This window comes from Dicentrarchus labrax, unplaced genomic scaffold (genome assembly GCF_905237075.1).
Source record: "Dicentrarchus labrax unplaced genomic scaffold, dlabrax2021, whole genome shotgun sequence".
NCBI lineage: Eukaryota > Metazoa > Chordata > Actinopteri > Moronidae > Dicentrarchus > Dicentrarchus labrax.
The window spans coordinates 193,065-216,081 of NW_026136718.1; the positions used below are offsets into that span (position 1 = coordinate 193,065).

Here is a 23,017-nt window from a genome sequence, read left to right on the forward strand (position 1 = left end):
TCTGACACTGACTAGTTTGACCCCACGACCCTAATGGGTTAGTGTATAATAATATAATGTATATTAATTGATCTTTACATTCTTTACATTTCCTTCCTGTCATTACATCATCATCATCATCATCATCATCATCACCACCTAATTAAACCTGATGAAATATAATGAGAGGGTGATTTATAGGAAACATCAGTCAGAACAATAATTATAAATATAATTGTCATTTCTACCTCCAGCAGCGTCTGTTTGTCCTGTAAGGACAACATGTCACATGTTCCACACATGTTCTAGAACGTGTATGATGTTCTACGTTCTGTAAGATGAATGGAACAGACTTTCACACACGGCACAGGCCTTTTCAAAATAAAAGCTTGCGGGACCAAGAGAAAAGTGAAATGTTTGTGGGAAATGAAAGCTGTTTAGTTCTTTAAGGGAAATTTTTATTGTTGTTTAGTATTTGTGTTTATTTCTGTTTAAAGATGTCAATAAATAAATAAATGGGAGGTTTCTCTGAAGTGCCTTAAAACAGCAGCAGCACAGGGCTTTTATTCTGGAAGGATCTAGACTAATGAAGATTCTTACTCCTCATCCTCAATTTAATGAAGTATTTTATTAAGAAAAGTTGTAGATTTATTTTCTTTGAAATGAAAAATAAAACAATTCCTCTTCTCACAGTTTCCTGTCTGATTTCACATCTGAGTATTTAACAGAAGTATTTTACAGAAGTATTTTACAGAAGTATTTTACAGAAGTACACAGTACTTTACAGAAGTATTTTACAGAACCGAGTATTTAACAGAAGTATTTTACAGAACCGAGTATTTAACAGAAGTATTTAACAGAAGTATTTAACAGAAGTATTTTACAGAAGTACACAGTACTTTACAGAAGTATTTTACAGAAGTACACAGTACTTTACAGAAGTATTTTACAGAAGTATTTTACAGAACTGAGTACTTTACAGCTGGAGTTTATAAATGTACATGTAAAATTATCAATGTTTATTGATCTGCACAGAATTAATCTGCAACTCTTTAATTGATTTGAGTCCATTTGCATTAATTAAAATGACTCATGTTGCATTCTGGGTAATGACGCCATTTTCAGACTTTTGATAAATGAGTCAATCAATGGATTATTGGATCAATAATCGGCAGATTAATCCAGAATGGAAATCATTAGTTGTAGCTGAAAATGAAACCGGTACAAGTGAGTCCTGGAAAACCTTGAAATTTAGTGACTGGTTTCCATGGAAACCTGCAAATGGATGAAAGTGAAATAATCACTGACTGCTGGAGCAAACTGACCTTTTTCACAGCAGCTGTTTTTACATGATGCAGACAGGTAAACTTGACTATCAGCAGAGCGAGGAAAGGCTCTGCTGCACTAAATGGAATGAAGCCTTAATCAGAATCAGCTGAGCTCTGCGTTTACAGAATGTAGGACAGGTGAGTCCAACAGGTGAGTTCACTGCCTGGGGGACTAAAGAGGACTAACAGTCGCACTCAGCACTAGCCTTTCTGATCACAGTCAGTCTTATTTTATGAAAGTGATGTGATTATATCACAGCTAATGGCCGTCTACAGACGTTTAAATCTAGAGGTCAAAGGTCAGAAACCACCTGAACACAAACACACACACACCTGTCAGGTTAATCAGTGAGAGTGACTGGTCACATGACTCCACGTCATCCAGCAGGTCCTCAGAGACTCAACTGATCAATACAGGTCATCACAGAGTCACTCACTCTTATCTCACAGAGAGCGAGCAATCAATCAATCAATCAGAGGGCACATTTGGATCTATGGAAACTTTAAAAGGAACTTTTAAAGTTTAATGATCAATAATTAATAAAGTAATAGTAAAAAATTGAGGAAGTTGCAGCTAAAATCAGTTTTTACTGATCAGAACAACAATCAATTTATCAGTGATTGCAATATTATAATAATAACACTAATAATATAATAATAATGATATTAATAATAATAATCTTCTGAATGATTCATTAGTTAATCAAATAAAAACAACTAATAAGGAAACTGAAAGAAAAAGAATGAAGATAAAAATAAAGAGAAAGAAAAGAAACAGTTTCAGTCTGTTCTGCAGAGGGCGCTGTGGTCTGCAGAGAGGGAGGTAGACAGAGAAACATAAAGGAGAGGGAGGGAGAGGGAGGGATGTAGACAGAGAGACATAAAGGAGAGAGGGAGGGAGGTAGACTCATAAAGGGTTGAGAGGAGCAGAGGACGCGTTCTGGATTGTATGAAACATTGACACAAAGAAGAAGCTGTTCTTTTTTACATCCATTCTCTCTCTCACTCATTATCTTGCTCTCTGTCTCTCTCTCACTCTCTCTCTCTCTCTCTCTCTCTCTCACTCTCTCTGAGGAGGACGATGTCTCTGCTGTCTGTCTGCAGGATTTATACTCAGCTGATCTCAGGTAAGATCTTTCTTTCTCTTCATCAGACATTTTAAATGACACAGACCTTTATTTCCTCCTGTCAGTGTGTGTGTGATCAATACTGAAATAATGCTAATAATAATAATAATAATAATAATAATAGTAATAATAATAATGCTAATAATAATAATAATAATAATAATAATAATAGTAATAATAATAATGCTAATAATAATAATAATTAATAATAATAATGATAAAGAAGAAATGACAGGAAACACAATGAAAGGATGAAACTCAAGAAGAACATTGAGGAGTTTTTATTGAACTAAAGTTTCTGGTTTATTTGTTATTGATTGTAAACATCAGGTGACCTCCTGAAGGGTCTCGATCCAGAGGTTGAGAAACTGAACGCGTATGGATTTATTGATTTTGTTATTTCTAAACATCAGATTTATTTTCATTTCTTCTGCTTTTGGTTTTGTTGTTGGTTCTGTTGGGTTCCCATGTTTCTGTTATTCCTCCTGATGTCGGTTCTAGTGGTTCTAATGTTGGTTCTTGTAGTTCTGTTGTTGGTTCTAGTGGTTCTGTTGTTGGTTCTAGTGGTTCTAATGTTGGTTCTAGTGGTTCTGTTGTTGGTTCTAGTGGTTCTAATGTTGGTTCTAGTGGTTCTGTTGTTGGTTCTAGTGGTTCTAATGTTGGTTCTAGTGGTTCTGTTGTTGGTTCTAGTGGTTCTGTTGTTGGTTCTAATGGTTCTGTTGTTGGTTCTAGTGGTTCTGTTGTTGGTTCTAATGGTTCTAATGTTGGTTCTAGTGGTTCTGTTCTTGGGAACAGAGATTGTAAATTAAACAGGAGCTTCACGCTCATGCTCAATGATTATCTATTATTACATCCATAAGATACATTCATTATTAAATTAATAAACAGATCTGATTACCAATGCATTATACTTTGTAGATGAGCAGAGGTGTATTCAATGTTGTTGTTTACCTCCACAGCTGTGCTGCTGATGTCATCGTGGTGCGTTCAGGGACTGCATGTGGACGTGCTACCCAGAAGGCTTCTGTTGAGACTGGGGCAGCGTCATCAGCTGGTGTGCCGGGTTCAGGACTGTCCCATGATACCGACCTTCTCCTGGTCTCTGCTGGGGGACCGACCTCTGACTGCATCCGTCAGCAGCAACAGGACTCACTCTGTGGTGACCTTTGACCCTGTGACAATAGAGTACGACGGCACTCTGCTGTGTAAAGTCAGCTGTGGAGGAGAAAACAAGCAGATTAGGAGCTCACTACAGGTTTACTGTGAGTTCACACTCAAACACACACATAATTCACCCTGCTAAGCCCCGCCCCCTTTGCTCTGTGCTCCAATCGCAGTTGAGCATGTGGTCAACTTCCTCCTTTCCTGTACTTAGATATGCTATGTGTAAAAGAAACATTCTTTAGCTGGCTAGTTCGCTAGTTAGCTAATCAACATTAAAGTGTAGCTCCGCCCATAGGTTCTGTTAGCTCCTCCCTCTCAGCTAATGTGAAACCACATCAGAGACTTTAGGGGGCAGTGATTGACAGACTGACCACAGCAGTGTGACAGGAACAGCGAGCTGGTAGTAGAGCTAACAGAGCTAACCAGCTATGAGCAGCTGCTTTCAGACACTGTCATCGTGCTGGAAGCACAAAGAGTCACTAGAAGCACATTCACACTGTTTGTAGCTAAGCTAGCGGGTCAGAGAGGCTAACTCTCCGGTATGTGTGTGTATCTGTGTCAATATAAACATACTGAGTAGAGGGTTAGCAACAGCTAGCATAACCTCCTCTGAATGATGCGCCTCCATCAGGATACATTTGAAAATGAGCGCAGCGGTTCCACAGACCTGTACTGTGGCTAGCTAGTTAGCTAGTTAGTTATAATGAATCTGAGGACAGAAACACGAAGCTGCTGAGTCATTTTAACACCTGGTCTGTTAACAAGGTGTTTGAAGAGGCGGTGAGTCATCAGCCAAATGTTCTCTGATTGGTCAGATTGGTTCCGGGTCTCTTCGGCATTAACATTCATGTCTGTCCTCTGTGTCTCTGCTGCGTCCAGCCTTTCCATCAGCCCCTGTGGTCAGAGGTCAGGATGAGCTGAGGGTGGGGGCGGCGAGCACCCTGACCTGCCAGGTGTCTGATGTTTACCCCCCTGAGCGTCTGACCCTCACCTGGCTCAGAGGAGACGCTATCCTGAAGAGCATTATAGGAGATTCTGGATCCAGCTCAGTCCAGTCTGAGTACAGGTTCACTCCTCTGAACCAGGACTCAGGAGGAAACATCAGTTGCAGGGCCACGATGGACCTGCTAAACCTGCCTGCTGAGGACAGGACCAGACAGACCACCGTCCCCCTAAACCTGCTGAGTGAGTCCTCCAGTCTGATCCTGAGTTTATCTGGTCCTGAGTCAGTTAATCTGGTCCTGAGTCAGTTAATCTGGTCCTGAGTCAGTTTATCTGGTCCTGAGTCAGTTAATCTGGTCCTGAGTCAGTTTATCTGGTCCTGAGTCAGTTAATCTGGTCCTGAGTCAGTTAATCTGGTCCTGAGTCAGCTTATCTGGTCCTGAGTCAGTTTATCTGGTCCTGAGTCAGTTTTCAGTCACATTTCAAAGTGTTTTCTCCTCCTTAGATGCTCCTGTTGTCAGGTCGATATCAGACCCTGGGTTGTTGATGGTCGGCTCTCCACTCACTCTCACCTGTTCTGTGGAGGGAAACCCAGAACCGAACATCACCTGGAGCCTCAGGACGGCAGCCGGTCGGTCTGTCCTGCGGGGTCGAGGACATCAGCTGGTCTTCACAGTGGTGAGTCTGTCTGACGCTGGACGCTACGAGTGCGAGGCCCGAAACAGCGAGGGAAACAAAACCACCGAAGTGGAAATCATTGTTCATGGTGAGAGTGAAGCTCCTGTTTCCATTTATAATCTCTGTCCCGTTGTTGTCCCGTTATTGTCTTGTTGTTGTCCCGTTGTTGTCTTGTTGTTGTCTTGTTGTTGTCCCGCTGTTGTCTTGTTGTTGTCCCGCTGTTGTCTTGTTGTTGTCTTGTTGTTGTCCTGTTGTTGTCCCGTTGTCTTGTTGTTGTCTCTTTGTTGTCTTGTTGTTTTTTCTTCTTTGTTCTCTCATTGTTGTCACGTTGTTGTGTCGTTGTTGTCACGTTGTTGTGTCGTTGTTGTCTCTTTGTTGTGTCGTTGTCTCTTTGTTGTGTCGTTGTTGTCTCTTTGTTGTCTTGTTGTTGTCCCGCTGTTGTCTTGTTGTTGTCCTGTTGTTGTCCCGTTGTCTTGTTGTTGTCTTGTTGTTGTCTCTTTGTTGTCTTGTTGTTTTTTCTTCTTTGTTGTCTCTTTGTTGTGTCTTTGTTGTCTCTTTGTTGTCTCTTTGTTGTGTCATTGTTGTCTCGTTGTTGTCTCTTTGTTGTCTCTTTGTTGTGTCGTTGTTGTCTCTTTGTTGTCTCTTTGTTGTCTTGTTGTTTTTTCTTCTTTGTTCTCTCATTGTTGTCACGTTGTTGTGTCGTTGTTGTCTCTTTGTTGTGTCGTTGTTGTCTCTTTGTTGTGTCGTTGTTGTCTCTTTGTTGTCTTGTTGTTGTCCCACTGTTGTCTTGTTGTTGTCCTGTTGTTGTCCCGTTGTCTTGTTGTTGTCCTGTTGTTGTCCCGTGTCTTGTTGTTGTCTTGTTGTTGTCTCTTTGTTGTCTTGTTGTTTTTTCTTCTTTGTTGTCTCTTTGTTGTGTCATTGTTGTCTCGTTGTTGTCTCTTTGTTGTGTCGTTGTTGTCTCTTTGTTGTCTCTTTGTTGTGTCATTGTTGTCTCGTTGTTGTCTCTTTGTTGTGTCGTTGTTGTCTCTTTGTTGTCTCGTTGTTGTCTCGTTGTTGTCTTGTTGTTTTTTCTTTGTTGTCTCTTTACCACCCTCCTGTTTACTAGTCACCAGCTCTGACACACCTGTCTTCCCTTCCCATAGGTCCGCCCACTAACACCTCCCTCTCAGTGAGTCCAGGTGAGGAAGTGGTGGAGGGTCAGCAGGTGACGGTTACCTGCCGCTCAGACGGAGCTCCACCCCCCATGCTGGTGCTGAGGAGAGAGGGGGTGGAGCTTCAGAGGACTGACCCCGCCTCCTCCACGCTCTCCTTCAGCCTCTCCTCCGCCCTGCTGGAAGACTCCGCCCACTACCAGTGTGAAGCCTCCAACCAGTACGGATCCCAGCTGGTCACCAGCTTCGTCACTGTCACTGGTACTGCTCTCATTTTTATTCATTAATACATAACATTATTATTATTATTATTATTATAATTAACATTATTATTATTATTATTATTATTAACATTATTATTATTATTATTAAAATTATTATTATTATTATTATTATTATTATTAACATTATTATTATTATAAACATTATTACTATCATTATTATTATTATTATTAATAACATTATTATTATTATTATAATTATTAACATTATTATTATTATTAACATTATTACTATCATTATTATTATTATTATTATTTTTAACATTATTATTATTATTAACATTATTATTATTTTTATTATTATTGTTAATATTATTAACATTATTAATATGATTAACATTATTATTATTATTATTAACATTATTATTATTAACATTATTATTATTATTAACATTATTACTATCATTATTACTATCATTATTATTATTATTATTAACATTATTATTATTATTATTAACATTATTATTATTAACATTATTATTATTATTAATAACATTATTATTATTATTATTATTAACGTTATTATTATTATTAACATTATTACTATCATTATTATTATTATAATTATTAACATTATTATTATTATTAACATTATTACTATCATTATTATTATTATTATTATTTTTAACATTATTATTATTATTAACATTATTATTATTATTATTATTATTGTTAATATTATTAACATTATTATTATTATTAACATTATTATTATTATTATTATTATTATTATTATTATTAACATTATTATTATTATTATTATTATTATTGTTAATATTATTAACATTATTAACATTATTATTATTATTAACATTATTATTATTATTATTATTATTATTGTTAATATTATTAACATTATTATTATTATTAACATTATTATTATTATTAACATTATTATTATTATTATTAACATTATTATTATTATTAACATTATTACTATTATTATTATTATTATTATTATTAACATTATTATTATTATCATTATTATTATTAACATTATTATTATTAACATTATTATTATTATTATTATTGTTAATATTATTAACATTATTAACATTATTATTATTATTAACATTATTATTATTATTATTAACATTATTATTATTATTAACATTATTACTATCATTATTATTATTATTATTAACATTATTATTATTATTAACATTATTAACATTATTATTATTATTAACATTATTAACTGTCCTGTTCAGACTGAAAGAAGGTTTGAACTGTTTGTTGGACAAAAGAAGTAATCTGAAGACGTCACACACGTTTTGTTCTGGTTCTGGTTCAATGTCGGGGGGGGGGGAAGTTGTGACAACTTCCTGTTTCATGGTGACATGTGACAGCGCACAACATGAACTTCTTTAGTGAACTTAAATTCCGACTTAAAATGTCCGACTTCCTGTTGGGTTTAGGATGTGGCTCTGAGAGGATTTTTTCTACGTCTGGTCCTGATACACGTGCTTACTGACTTTCATACATACCAGTGAAATGAGACTCCTGGAGTGCTTAATTGAACTTTTCTAGGGGCGCTAGGGAGCCATCTTGCTTCACCCTTAAGTCCCAATTCATATGTAAAATGTTTCAATGTCAAAAGTTTGATTCATTTTGTTTCATAATAACAAAAAATAATAAACTGAGCAGTTTGAATAGTCGCTGCTCGAGTCCTAATAAAGAAATCAATAATGTGAGGGGATTGGATGATGAATGTGAGTGATCAGGATCAATAGCTGTGGATGAGGCTCAGTCTGGTCTCCTTTCAGCTCACCCTCTGCAGGTGGAGGTGAGTCCTCTAGTCTCAGCAGCAGAGCGGGGTTCAGATCTGGTTCTGACCTGCAGAGCGTCCGGATGTGTCCACCCTCCCACCCTCACCTGGAGGAGGACGGACCAGAACCGGACCTTCCTCCAGAGGACGCAGCAGCAGGGCGGACTGTCCCTGCTCCACCTGCAGGACCTGGACCTCCAGAATCAGGGAGGATACAGCTGTGAGGCCGAGTGTGACTCCGTCATCAGGACCGGAAACACCCAGATCCACATCCTCTGTGAGTCTGACACACCTGAGACACCTGAGACCAGGTCTTTATGACATCACATCATGTTGTAACATGATCCTCTGTAACGCTGTCAGCTATGTTCTGTGGTTCCCATCACAAAGTTAAACCAGCTCCAATAAAACCTGTAAAGGCCTCATGGATCAGGTTATCAATAACCATCAATCGCTCTCTTCATCTGATAACATCAACACACTCTTCAGTTTCCCGTTCTCGGTGCTCATCCTAATAATGAACGATGTGTTTACAGTGTTTAAACTGAGATCAATCTTTTAGACTTGTCTACATTTTAGTTTGTGTTCAGTGGACGGTGCGATCGGTCCCCAGAACGTCTCTGCTCAACTCGTGTGTTTGCACAACAATCCAGATGTGAATCATCAGGATTAAATCTGATCCTGAGACATTCCTGCAGGTCTCAGTGGGGGTTCAGAGCCAGTCTGAGTCCTGGTCTTTGTTCAGAGCTGCTGTGTGATTGCACAGATTTACTGCTGTTGAGGTCAAAGGTCAGAGAGCTCCACTCCATTATTGTAGTGTTGTTGCACTTCCTCACACAGATCTGTCTTTCATCTAAATGGAGCAGGACAAACTCCAACGCTCTCACTGACAGGAAGTGACACAGCAGGGGAGAAAGAAGCCAAATAACTCACCCCCCCCCACCTCCCCCTGCTATGAAGTCCTCCCTCACAGAGACAGAAACAAACACTCAGGTTTATCTTCCTCTGTCAGGAGTTTATGTACTCACACAACAGCAACATGAACTCCTTCGAGACTTTATCAAACCACTGCAGACAGACGCCATGTACCTCCTCCTCGCTCCGTCCTGCAGGAGTGGGGGACAATGAGCAGTGATTATAGTAATATTAGTGACTGTAGTAATAATACTACTACTAATAATAATAACAATAATATCAGTGATATTAGCAATGGGAGTCAAGCAGGACCATGGCAGGAGGCTCCACCAGGATCATGCTTTCTGCGAGATGAGAAAGCACAAGAACTCCGGGGAAGAAGTGAAGTTAGTAACATGCATTAATGGAACATGAATGAGTGCAGAAAGAGAGAGGAAGAGAGGAGCTCAGTGCACCATGGGAAATCCCCGATAGTCTAGGCCTATAGCAGCATAACTAAGGGATGGTTCAGGACTCACCTGATCCAGCCCTAACTATAAGCTTTATCAAAGAGGAATGTCTTAAGCCTACTCTTTTAGAGACTATAGGAACCACAAGTAGCCCAGCATTCAGAGAACGTAGTGTTCTTGTGGGGTAATAGGGTACTATGAGCTCTTTAAGATATGAAGGGGCCTGACCATGAAGAGCTTTATAAGTGAGGAGGAGGATTTTAAATTATACTCTTAATTTACAATACAATACTTTAGTAACAGCTGGAGACCCAGACTGAACAGTTCAATGTGCTGACAGATGGACCAAGTCTAAAAGTTACCAGACATAAATATGTGATTTGAACCTGGACGAGGCCCCAAACGTGACTACTCTGGTTCAAAGGAAGCAACAAGAGTTCCTATGTCTTCTACATGTGAACGTCTCCATTTCCTCTCCAGCATTTCCATCTGATCCGGTTCTGGAGGATCCTGGTCCTGTCCTTCTGGGTCAGGCAGCAGTCCTTCGCTGTGATGTCAGCAGCGTCTTCCCGGCCAATCAGATGAGGGTCCAGTGGCTGTCGGGGAACATGACGCTGATGTCAGAGTCCCTCAGATTCCCTGGTTCCTTACAGAACGTCTCGTCCGTTCTTCAGCACCAGGTTGAGGAGGATCAGCAGGTTCTGAGCTGTAGAGCCGAGCTGCTGACGGAGGATGGAGACGTGTGGAGGTCCAGGAAGACCAGCGTCCGCCTGCAGGTCCACTGTGAGTCAGATTTAACATACAGTGTAAATTAAATCTTAAGGTTTATTTAATAGTTCAAACTCAAATTCCAGTTTAATAGTTCATAATTTTCCAAAGTTATGTAAAAAATTGGAAGTAAATAAAGTATTAGTTGTGTAACTTTAATGTATTAGTTAGTTAACTGACAGATATGTTGTATAATGATGGAAGATGAATAAATGTTGTTTATCAGTGTATAAGCATTGGTAAATTGTCCAAATACAGTTGTTATCAGTGTAAACAGCAATAATTACTGTGATCTCACAAATAATGACTTTTATTACAGTTCTATAACTTTTAAAGTTCACATTAAAATAACAATCCAATAATAACAGCACTCTGCTGTAAATGTAAGCCTGATTATTGTATTATAGCAGAGTTCACCTGTATTTATAGTTCATTGTTTTACACTGTAAATATCTTTAAACATTAAAAAGACAAGAAAAATGTTTTATGTAAAAATAAAAAAATAAAAAACTGTATTTTTGGTTTAGGTTTTATTAATCCAGTCTTGGTCTGTTTCAGATCCTCCGAGGAGAACCTCCCTCTCAGTGAGTCCAGGTGAGGAAGTGGTGGAGGGTCAGCAGGTGACGGTTACCTGCCGCTCAGACGGAGCTCCACCCCCCATGCTGGTGCTGAGGAGAGAGGGGGTGGAGCTTCAGAGGACTGACCCCGCCTCCTCCACGCTCTCCTTCAGCCTCTCTTCCGCCCTGCTGGAAGACTCCGCCCACTACCAGTGTGAAGCCTCCAACCAGTACGGATCCCAGCTGGTCACCAGCTTCGTCACTGTCACTGGTACTGCTCTCATTTTATATTAATAATGATAGTAAATTTAATTTATTATATATTATTATTTATTATAGTTATATGGAACTTTCATAAAGAATCAGCTCAAAAGGCTTCATAACAGTAAAGAAGAAGTAAAATAAACAGTTTTAAAAAGAAATCTGTGCGTTAGAGAGATGGTGTGTTTTCATTAATGGCCACAAGGTGGAGCTATTGCTGCCATGTTGTGTAAAGACAACAGAAATGTATGCACACTAGCACTGTAGCGCCCCCTGGGGGTAGAACTGTATCAAAGTGGGCGTGGCCTATCTCCGACGCCATCAGCCTCGGTGACCGCAGCGGAGCTGGAAACCTCAAAATCACTCAGCGCTGCTCTTTAAGCTCATTGCTGTAAACGCACTGTAAAAAATAGATCTTTTAGCAGCTGGACAGAAAGAGACTGAAATGAGTAACTGGGACTTTAACAGCTGACGTTTATATAAAAGACAGAGAACTGCTGTTCCCAGGACGGAGCCTTGCAGAACGCCATGTGTTTGTTCTTTGTGATGAGAAACTGGAGATTTCAGCTTTTGTTTTAGTTTCTGACAGCTGTTATCTGAGAGCTCAACCTCCTTCACACGATGCTGAGTGCTTCCTGAAATAAACTCTGACTCCACTGCTGAGTAATGTGTCCGACACTCAGAGCCTCATTCAGACCGGCTCAGATATTCATTGATCAATATTCAGTCCAGGTGAGTTAACAGTGTGCACACCTGAGGGCCACAGTTTTATACGAGCTGAAAACTGACCTCACTTTGGGACAGTGAAAAATATCAAAAATTATATAAATTCCTGCTTTTATGGGCCGAATGTTAAAATGATGACGCATTTAAAGAGGAAGTGAACCCAGAACAACAACCTGCAGAAGGTCAACAGGTCCTACAAAGACTCCCACAGCCTGAGGAGCTCTGTTCCTATCTCATTGATTATATTGATCACAGTGATCACATGATCTCATTGATCACATTGATTTCATTGATCACATTGATTTCATTGATCACATTGATTTTCACATTGATTTCATTGATCACATTGATCTCATTGATCACATTGACCTCATTGATCTCATTGATCTCATTAATCACATTGATCACATTGAACTGTAGTGATGTCTGATGTTCGTGTGCAGACGTCTGAGCTCCACTTTACTGTAAACTCCCTTCCAGTAAATGTGACTTAATAATCCTCCTACACTCTGTATCAGGGATCATTCCACACTTTGTGTCAATGTTTCATTAACATGAAGCTCAAAACAGAACTTGATTCATTAATCAATCAACAGAAACTATTTTTATAATTATTTCAACATTTCAGTAAAACCTTCTCTGCTATTGTAATATTGTTATTACAGTTTGATATTAATTTAGTTTTTATTTTCAGTTCAGTTTAATTTCAGTTTCCTGAGTGAACACGCTCATACAGTACAAACATACTCACTGTCTCAGTTAACGAATGAATCAAACTGACAAAAACTAAAACTGAAGACATTTCCTGTATATTTTGATGGGTAAGTGGTTAGCAGGAGTATCCAGCTAGCTAACTGTAGCTAAGCTAACTGGTGTTATGCGGCTGGCTGTGTCTTGGCGTTGCATTGTGGGTCTGGTGTTGGTTGCTTCGTGGTGTTGGCTGATGGGCTGATTTGTAAACGACGAGCTAGTTAGTAGCATGGAGCTAATGGTCCAAATAAAATATAGGAACATTGCAGATAGTAACGTTATTCTAAATATGATTGTCAGTTATTTTACAACGTTCAGTGTTTGTCTCTGTTGGCCGACGCCCAGGATGATGCAACAGGGCGCTGACTGCAGTTCACTGAACGGCCAATGGTGGCGCTGTTAGCTACAGTTCACTGAACATATAGAACCTTTATCAGTAACTGTAATCTGGTTTCTTGTGGTGCAGCTCCTCCAAGGAACACCACTGTCCTCGTCTTGCCGTCCCCGGTGGTCCAGGAGGGACAAAACGTCACTGTCTGCTGCCAAACCATCAGCTTCCCACCGTCAGCTGTGGTACTGAAGAAACTGACCAATGGGACGGAGCTATATTCCCCAAACGGCACCTTCCTATTGGTCAACGTCACAGCTAGAGACTCCGGGCTGTACCAGGTCAACGTGACCAACAGCCTTGGATACCAGGTCAAAGTCTTCAGCATCAGCGTCAGAGGTCAGTTACACCAGTTCAGGCTCCGGTTTCTGTCTCTGCCGGTGAAACTTAAACCCCTGAATTTCATTTTAGAATCATAATTTAATGAAACAGATGTGTTGGTAGAAAACAGTGTTTTAGTTTATTCTGAAGTGTTTGTGTCCTTCCCTTCATGCAGAAAGAAGCACCAGCCATCCTCCCAGTCTCAGCGGCATCATCATCCTAGCCATCTGTGTCACCACTGGGCTAGCAGCCTCTGCTCTGGTCCTCGACTACCTGAGGAGATCCAGAAAGAAAGGCTTCTATCAGCTGCCCCAGTCTGCTCCGCCCTCAGCCTGAGGCTGACACGTGGCTACCACCTCCCAACACGTGGCTACCACCTCCCAACACTGGGCTACCACCTCCCAACACGTGGCTACCACCTCCCAACACGTGGCTACCACCTCCCAACACGTGGCTACCACCTCCCAACACGTGGCTACCACCTCCCAACACTGGGCTACCACCTCCCAACACTGGGCTACCACCTCCCATCAGTGGCTACCACCTCCCAACACTGGGCTACCACCTCCCATCACGTGGCTACCACCTCCCAACACTGGGCTACCACCTCCCAACACGTGGCTACCACCTCCCAACACTGGGCTACCAACTCCCATCAGTGGCTACCACCTCCCAACACTGGGCTACCAACTCCCATCAGTGGCTACCACCTCCCAACACTGGGCTAACACCTCCCAACACTGGGCTAACACCTCCCAACACTGGGCTAACACCTCCCAACACTGGGCTACCACCTCCCAATATGTGACTTTGTACCTACCATGTGCTGACTCGTGGTTTTGACCTCCCAATGTGTGGCTACTAATTAGCAACGTGTGATTTCAGTATTCCAACATGTGACTACTACATGCTACCCCCTCAACTAATTTCCACAATCCAGTGCTGGGCTACCACGTCCCAGTTTGTGACTACTACAGCTACCACTTCTCAACACGTGGCTACCTACTTGCATGTTACATGTAGCTGCCACTACCAACATCTGGCTACCAGTCCTCCATATGTTTTTACCGGTGTTCAACATGTGGCTACAACCTTCCTACAAGTGGCTACCAACTTGCAATGACCCATATGTGGCTACCACCTCCTAGTCTGTGGTTAACAGTCCTCAACATGTGGCTCTAACAGTCCATCCTGAGAAATACAGGTGGTCCCTACCTGTTGCTACATAGTGTAACATATGAACAGCAGCTAACATCATTTAATCAGCCTTGCAACTCTTTATTTGTTTTTGGAATCAGTGACTTTTTAGCAGCTGTGAACTTTTAAGTGCTCACTGTCCCTTTAAGTGCTCACTGTCCCTTTACATGTTTACTGTCCCTTTAGGGGCTCACTGTCCCTTTACGTACTCGTTGCTGAACCAGAGCATTGGATCCAGCTTCCCACTGCAACCCTCCAGGGACGGAGGAGGAACTTTAAGTGTCTCTGTTGGTTTGGTACTGTTGCACCTTCAGTGTTTCTGCGTACAGAACCACATTGTTTATACGTGTTTATAATGAATTATCTGCTGTATTTCTGTCCAGTGTGAGTTGAATGTGTTCATTCTCTCACTGTGTGCTTTTATTAAAGATATTTATTTCTTCACTTCTGTCCCAGAGCGTGTTGGAACGTGATTTGATTGGGACTTTCCCAGTTTTCTCTTTCACTTCTGTGAGATTCAGCGTTTACTGGAAGTCTTCAGGAAGTCTCAGCCATTGCCATGGTGACCCCTCAGCTGCTGTTTAAAGTATCAGTCCTGAAGTCTCACACTGAGTCTGTTTTTCTGGTCTTTCCCAGAGTTTGGAGGAAATGTGTTTAATGCTTGATTAAAGCTGCTGTAACCATCAGCTGTACAGGAAGACCCACAACAGCTCACCTGTTTTAAACCCCAGCCAGAGTTCAGCTGGAAGACTCACAGCTGTGCAATAATTTATATTATTATATATTATTTATATTATATGATATTATAATATATTATTATATTAATGTTCTTTGATGCTTGCTCTCTGTGTGCAGCAGTGGGTTCAGTCTAATTCCTGGTGCTCTCAGGAATCCTCTGAGCTGTTTAAGGAGCTGAGCACATTAATTAAATGTTCTGGTGGTTTTTGTCTTTGACTTAAAGCCCGTTGGCTCCTCAGCTCGTCGTCATGGAAACCAGAAGGCTTCAGATGTGAGGTGTGAAGAGTCTCTTGCAGCCTCTCTGCTCTCGCAGCGTTTGTTTTCCAGCAGATTCTTTCAGGATGAAGCCACAGTCTCTGATTTCAGTTTGAAGAGAGACGAATGCGTCCGTTCTCGGTGTCGTCTACGAGGCGCCTCCTCGTGTCAGACTTTAAAGGTCAAAGGTCAAACGAAGCTCAGAGTGTTTGTGTGGATGCAGATTCAGCTCAAAGTGTTGATAAATGTCTTTCTGCTACATCTGCTGTTTTTCATTTATGTGGCGTTCAGGGTCCTACTGGGTCCCGTGACCTCTGCGCTCTGTTGTGTAAGAGAGGACGAGCGTTCTGCTGCGTCTTGTCATTTTAATCTGCTGCTCTGCTGGTATTTCCTGTCCGGAGGAGGAGAAGAAGAGTCAGCAGAAACCAAAAGGAGTCAGTCAGAGCTGCAGGAACCATCATCATCATCTTCTTCCTCGTCTTCATCCTCTAAAACAACTTAAATCTGTCAGTAAAACAGACATTAATATCTGGGTCCTGATCCCAGAATATTGATCATGATCAACCTGATCAGTAATCAATACTCACATTATTAAAGCATTAATCAAACTAATACCGTCAGACAACCTTATCAGACTTTAGCAGGTAGCTAGTGTTTCTGTAGTGGAGACACTGTGTATACTGATCAATATCATCCATAAAGATACATCGTATACTGATCAATATCCTCCATAAAGATACAGTGTATTCTGATCAATATCATCCATAAAGATACATCGTATACTGATCAATATCCTCCATAAAGATACATCGTATACTGATCAATATCCTCCATAAAGATACAGTGTATTCTGATCAATATCATCCATAAAGATACATCGTATACTGATCAATATCCTCCATAAAGATACATCGTATACTGATCAATATCCTCCATAAAGATACATTGTATTCTGATCAATATCATCCATAAAGATACAGTGTATACTGATCAATATCATTATTATTAACATAATATTTATATAATATTTATTATATTTCTGAGAGTGACTATGATGTTCACAGTGAGCTCATTAGTGGAATCAGTTTATACATTTATGGAAAACAAAAGTAAATAATGACTTACCGGATTGATCCCCAAAGTATCAATATTGACTGCCATTGCTAATATTACTGATATTATTGTTATTATTATTACTAATATTATTATTACTACAGTTACTATTATTACTATTGTCACTGCTCGTTGTCCCCGATCGTTGCTGTTGTCGACGTCGCCATCATCTTCTCCATGTTCATCATCAATCACTACTATTAGTGTAGTTGTTGCTACTGTTGTTGCTGTGCACCTGTCTGTCTGTCTGTCTGTCTGTCTGTCTGTCTCTCTCTTTCTCTCTCTCTCTCTCTCACCCCAACTGGTCGGGACAGACGACCACCCACCTAGAGCCGAAGGATCTGTCCTAGGTTTCTGCTGATGATGTGACCCACACAAAGACCATCATCACTCGGGCTAACCAGAAGCCATGGCAGACAGGAGCTGTCCATCAGCTGCTGAGGGCCAGAGACAAAGCCTTCAGAGCCAGGGATGAAAATGGCCTTAGAACAGCGAGAGCCAACCTGTCCCGTGGCATCAGGAAAGCAAAAGATGACTACACAAAAAAGATAACCTGCCACTTCAATGACAGCAGAGACAGACGGAGCCTGTGGCAGGGCATTCAGACCATCACAGACTACAAGCCCACGCCCCAGATCTGCGACCACAACATCTCTCTGCTTAACAACCTCAACAGCTTCTTCGCACGGTTTAAAGCTACAAACAACACAAGCCCACAGAAATCCCCCCCCCACCCCCCCCACGATCAGGCTCTGTGCCTGTCTGCTGCCAGTGTGAAGAGGTCACTCTCCACCATCAACCCTCGCAAAGCAACAGGCGCAGACAACATCCCAGGCCGTGTGCTGAAGGACTGCTCAGAGGAGCTTAAGGACGTCTTCACGGATATCTTTAACACTTCTCTGAGTCAAACTGCTGTCCCATCACATTTCAAGGCCACCATCATCATACCTGTACCAAAGAAACCTGTTCCATCCTGCTTCAATGACTATCGCCCTGTGGCACTAACCCCCATCATCATGAAGTGCTTTGAACGGCTAGTCATGTCTCATATCAAGTCCATCCTCCCCCCGACCCTGGACCCAGCCAAACGTTCCACAGAGGATGCAATCTGCTCTGCTTTCCACCCAGCCATCACCCACCTAGACACAACCGACTCATATGTGAGAATGCTTTTCATAGACTTTAGTTCAGCATTCAACACCACAATCCCACAACAACTCATCTATAAACTAGACCAGCTGGGGCTCAACATCTCCCTTTGCAACTGGCTGCTTGACTTCCTCAGTGAGAGGCCCCAAGCGGTACGAGTCGGCAACAACACCTCGAGCAGCATCACGCTCAGCACAGGGGCCCCCCAAGGCTGTGTGCTCAGTCCCCTGCTCTTCACCCTGCTGACTCGCGACTGCACACCAACCTACAGCACCAATCACATGGTGAAGTTTGCGGACGATACTACTCTGGTCTCATCACCAAGAACGACGAGACCCACTACAGGAAGGAGGTCAATCTTTTGACCAAATTCACCAAAGCACCAAATTCCTCGGGGTGCACATCAGTGAGGACCTCAACAACACTGCATCACTGGCGAAGAAAGCCCAGCGGTGCCTCTACTTCCTCCGCAAGCTCAAGCGAGTGAAAGCTCCCCCACCCATCATGTGCACATTCTACTGGGGCACCATTGAAAGCATCCTGTCCAGCTGTGTGGGGCGGGAGCTGCACTGAATACAGCAGAAAAGCACTGCAACGTATAGTTAACACAGCTGGTAGGATCATTGGTGCCCCACTCCCTTCCCTGCAAGACACCTACATCACCCGCCTCACCCGTAAAGCTACCTCAATTGTGAGCGACGCAAGCCACCCTGCACACAGTCTGTTCAGCCTCCTGCCTTCTGGAAGAAGGTATAGGAGCCTCCGTGCCCACTTCACCAGACTCACACATTTTTTTTATTTAAAGCTCTAAAATTTTATCTTTAATAAAATAAAATTTAATTGCTATAATAAACAACTGAAGCAGACATCATTACTGAATATCCCTCGCGGGGTAAAGAGGAGGGCGTTGGGTTTGATTGACAGTTGTTTCCACTTCCTGTCTCTGCTGCTCAGGGTCGCCTCGCTGTGGAGGAGGACGGAGCTGCTGCTGATGGAGCGCCGGCGTCCTTTTCTGATGAGGTCACTGAGGTTTGTGGTTGCAATGGGTGATGATGAGTCTCATCGCTGCATCTAATCAATTTCTTAATGATGTACATAAACGTCATATTACACCAGCTTCTTATTTCTGTTCCATCAGAGACACGTTCTGTGACAGCCTTTATATGTTAATAATAATAATAATATTACTATTATAGACCTCTGCCCTGTACCTACAGCACTGACCTATATATATATGCCCTGTATCTGTCTTGACTTCTGTGACTTAGGTATTATTGTCACATGGACTCAATCGAATCTTTATTAACTGTCTTTGAATATTGATCAGAGATGAGTGTTCCTGATATTCTTATACAATTCTCAGTATATATTATATGTTTGTTATTTAACACTCATACATACTATATAAATTATCTAAACTTAAGAAAAATACAATTTCATTTAGTTTTCTTAACAGAATTTAAACTGCTGAGCTATAGGTCCGACCCTCAGGATGGGAACTACTGTTATAGTCATTTTATATTATTATATTTAACGTGTTGCTTTAATATTATGATACTTGGATTTGGTTATATTTCATTATTATATTATTTATTATTATATATTTACAGGTAATTATATCTGATTACATTGTTTGTTAGCGTCCCAACCGTAATGTAAACCAAGAGATTAAAGAAGAGCAGTACAATAAGCAATAACACTAATATCAGTGATATTGGCAATGGCAATCTAGCAGGACCATGGCAGGAGGCTCCACCAGGATCGACAAAAACCTGCGAGACGAGAAAGCACAAGAACTCCGGGGAAGAAGTGAAGTTAGTAACATGCATTAATGGAACATGAATGAGTGCAGAAAGAGAGAGGAAGAGAGGAGCTCAGTGCACCATGGGAAATCCCCCGATAGTCTAGGCCTATAGCAGCATAACTAAGGGATGGTTCAGGACTCACCTGATCCAGCCCTAACTATAAGCTTTATCAAAGAGGAACGTCTTAAGCCTACTCTTGAATGTGGTGAGGGTGTCTGCCTCCCGAACCACAACTGGAAGCTGGTTCCACAGGAGAGGAGCTTGGTAACTGAAGGCTCTGGCTCCTGTTCTACTTTTAGAGACTATAGGAACCACAAGTAGCCCAGCATTCAGAGAACATAGTGTTCTAGAGGGGTAATAGGGTACTATGAGCTCTTTAAGATATGAAGGGGCCTGACCATGAAGAGCTTTATAGGTGAGGAGGAGGATTTTAAATTCTATTCTACATTTTACAGGGAGCCAGTGCAGAAAAGTACAGGAGAGATGTGATCTCTTTTTCTAGTTCCTGTCAGTACTCGTGCTGCAGCATTCTGAATTAATTGGAGCGTTTTAATGGACTTATTGGGGCAACCTGATAATAAAGAGTTGCAGTAATCCAGCCTTGAAGTAACAAATGCATGGATTAGTTTTTCTGCATCTGTCTGTGATAGGATGTGTCTAAGTTTTGTAATATTAGGTAAATGAAAGAAGGCAGTCCTAGAGGTCTGCTTCATGTGGGAGTTAAAAGACAAATCCTGATCAAAGATAACTCCAAGATTCCTGACAGTGGTGCTAGAGGCCAAGGTAATGCCATCTAGAGTAACTATATCTTTAGACAGTGAGTCTCTGAGATTTTTGGGGCCAAGAACAAGAATTTCGTTTTTTTCTGAGTTTAACATCAGAAAATTGCAGGTCATCCAGGATTTTATGTCCTTAAGACATGTTTGTAATTTAGATAATTGATTAATTTCATTGGGCTTGATCGATAGATATAACTGCGTATCATCTGCATAACAGTGAAAGTTAATGGAGTGATTCCTAATAATATAGCATATATAAAGTAAATAGTATTGGTCCAAGTACAGAACCTTGTGGAGCTCCATGACTAACTGTAGTATTTATTGAAGATTCATCGTTAACATGTACAAACTGAGAACGATCTGATAAGTATGACTTAAACCAGCTTAGTGCGGTTCCTTTAATGCCAATTTGATGCTCAAGTCTCTGTAAAAGAATATTATGGTCAATGGTGTCAAATGCAGCACTAAGATCTAATAATACAAGTACAGAGACAAGTCCATTGTCAGAAGCAATCAGAAGGTCATCATTAACTTTAACCAGAGCTGTCTCTGTGCTGTGATGAACTCTAAATCCTGACTGAAAATCCTCAAATAAACTATTGTTATGTAGAAAGTCACACAACTCTTTGGCGACTACTTTCTCCAGAATCTTAGAGAGGAAGGGGAGGTTAGAAATCGGTCTATAGTTGGCTAAAACCCCTGGGTCAAGAGTGGGCTTTTTAAGAAGGGGTTTAATTACAGCTACTTTAAAGAACTGTGGTACATATCCTGATAATAAAGAAAGATTAATCATATCCAGTAAAGAAGTGCCAATTAAGGGAACAACTTCTTTAAGCAGCCTAGTTGGGATCGGGTCTAACAGACAGGTTGATGGCTTCGATGAAGAAATGATTGAAGTTAACTGATGAAGATCAATAGCAGAAAAACAGTCTAAATATATATCTAAGTTTACATTAGTTAAAGTTCCTGAACTTGGAGAGCCACTGATAACTGTTGATGGCAGTTGGTGATTAATTTTTTCTCTAATAGTAATAATTTTATCATAGAAGAAGCTCATGAAGTCATTGCTACTTAAGTTTATGGGGATATGTGGCTCGATAGAGCTGTGAGTCTCTGTCAGCCTGGCTACAGTGCTGAAGAGGAACCTAGGGTTATTCTTATTTTCTTCTATTAGTGCTGAGTAATAGGCTCCTCTGGCATTACGGAGGGCCTTTCTATAAGTTTTAAGATTATCTTGCCAAATTGAGCGATATTCTGATAATTTGGAAGAGCGCCATTTCCTTTCAGATTTCCTAGCTATTTGTTTTAACTGGCGGGTTTGGTGGTTGTACCAAGGTGCTAGTCTCCTATGTTTTAATAATTTCCTTTTTATAGGAGTGATAGAGTCTAATGTTGATCGTAGTGAGCCTGCAGCACTATCAACAAGATTATCAATTTCAGAGGGACTAAAGTTGTTATAGGACTTTGTTAAATTCAGACATGGCATTGAATTAAACACTGAAGGAATCTCCTCCTTAAATTTAGCTACAGCACTGTCAGATAGACATCTGCTGTAGGAAGTTTTGCCTAATGGCTTATAATCTAATAGTATGAATTCAAAAGTTATTAAATAATGGTCAGATAGGAAAGGATTATGTGGGAAGACTATTAAATGTTCAATATCAATGCCATATGATAGAACAAGGTCAAGAGTGTGATTAAAACAATGAGTTGGTTTATTTACACTCTGACAGAAGCCAATTGAGTCTATTAATGATATAAATGCGTTACTAAGGCTGTCATTGTCAACATCCACATGAATATTAAAATCACCTACAATAATTACTTTATCTGATTTAAGGACTAAGCTTGATAGAAACTCTGAGAATTCAGATATAAAATCAGAGTACGGTCCAGGAGCGCGGTACACTATAACAAATAGAACTGGCTGCAGTGTTTTCCAGTTTGGGTGAGAAAGGACTAAGAACAAGGCTTTCAAATGAATTATAATTTAGTTTAGGTTTAGGGTCCATTAAAACGCTCGAATCATATATGGCTGCTACTCCACCTCCTCGGCCAGTGCCTCGAGGAATGTGAGTATTAATATGACTGGGGGGGGTGGATTCATTTAGGCTAACATACTCCTCGTGGGACAACCAGGTCTCAGTAAGACAAAGTAAATCAATATCATAATCTGATATTAATTCATTCACTAAAACAGCTTTAGAGGACAGAGACCTGATATTTAACAGCCCACATTTCATTCTCTTATTTTGTGCTACTGAGGAGTTAGTTTTAATTTTTATTAGGTTTTTATGTTGAACTCCTCTTGTTTTTATTTCTTTAAATAGTTTAGGTGGTCGGGGGACAGACACAGTCTCTATGGGGTTTTGGGTTACTACAGTTACTATTATTACTATTGTCACTGCTCATTGTCCCCCATCGTTGT

General features: G+C 40.6%; 1 protein-coding gene across 27 annotated transcripts; it reads left to right on the forward strand.

Annotated features, from left to right (window-relative positions):
• Positions 1–2,173: 2,173 nt before the first annotated feature.
• Positions 2,174–15,194, forward strand: vcam1b (vascular cell adhesion molecule 1b). 27 transcript variants are annotated; one of them, XR_007880359.1, is made up of 12 exons: positions 2,174–2,434; positions 3,394–3,696; positions 4,478–4,783; positions 5,046–5,306; positions 6,361–6,630; positions 8,417–8,695; positions 10,263–10,565; positions 11,109–11,378; positions 13,311–13,571; positions 13,729–13,909; positions 13,952–14,035; positions 14,161–15,194. XR_007880359.1 is itself a non-coding variant. In XM_051375596.1 (11 exons), exons 1-10 carry the CDS (start codon positions 2,389–2,391, stop codon positions 13,887–13,889), a joined length of 2,460 nt encoding a protein of 819 aa, XP_051231556.1. In that variant the 5' UTR covers positions 2,175–2,388; the 3' UTR covers positions 13,890–13,930; positions 14,140–15,194. The 27 variants fall into 27 exon arrangements, 3 of the variants coding, with proteins under 3 accessions (XP_051231556.1, XP_051231557.1, XP_051231559.1); XR_007880365.1 differs by having other exon boundaries at positions 13,973–14,056; positions 14,182–15,194; XR_007880371.1 differs by having other exon boundaries at positions 13,973–14,056; positions 14,223–15,194.
• The last annotated feature ends 7,823 nt before the right edge of the window (positions 15,195–23,017 follow it).

Excerpts from the sequence above, each read along its gene's own strand:
- vcam1b (XM_051375596.1), top strand. The coding sequence starts at position 2,389 with ATGTCTCTGCTGTCTGTCTGCAGGATTTATACTCAGCTGATCTCAG. Across the intron at positions 3,697-4,477 it reads GAGCTCACTACAGGTTTACT|CCTTTCCATCAGCCCCTGTG; the intron begins GTGAGTTCACAC and ends TGCTGCGTCCAG. Across the intron at positions 8,696-10,262 it reads CACCCAGATCCACATCCTCT|CATTTCCATCTGATCCGGTT; the intron begins GTGAGTCTGACA and ends TTTCCTCTCCAG.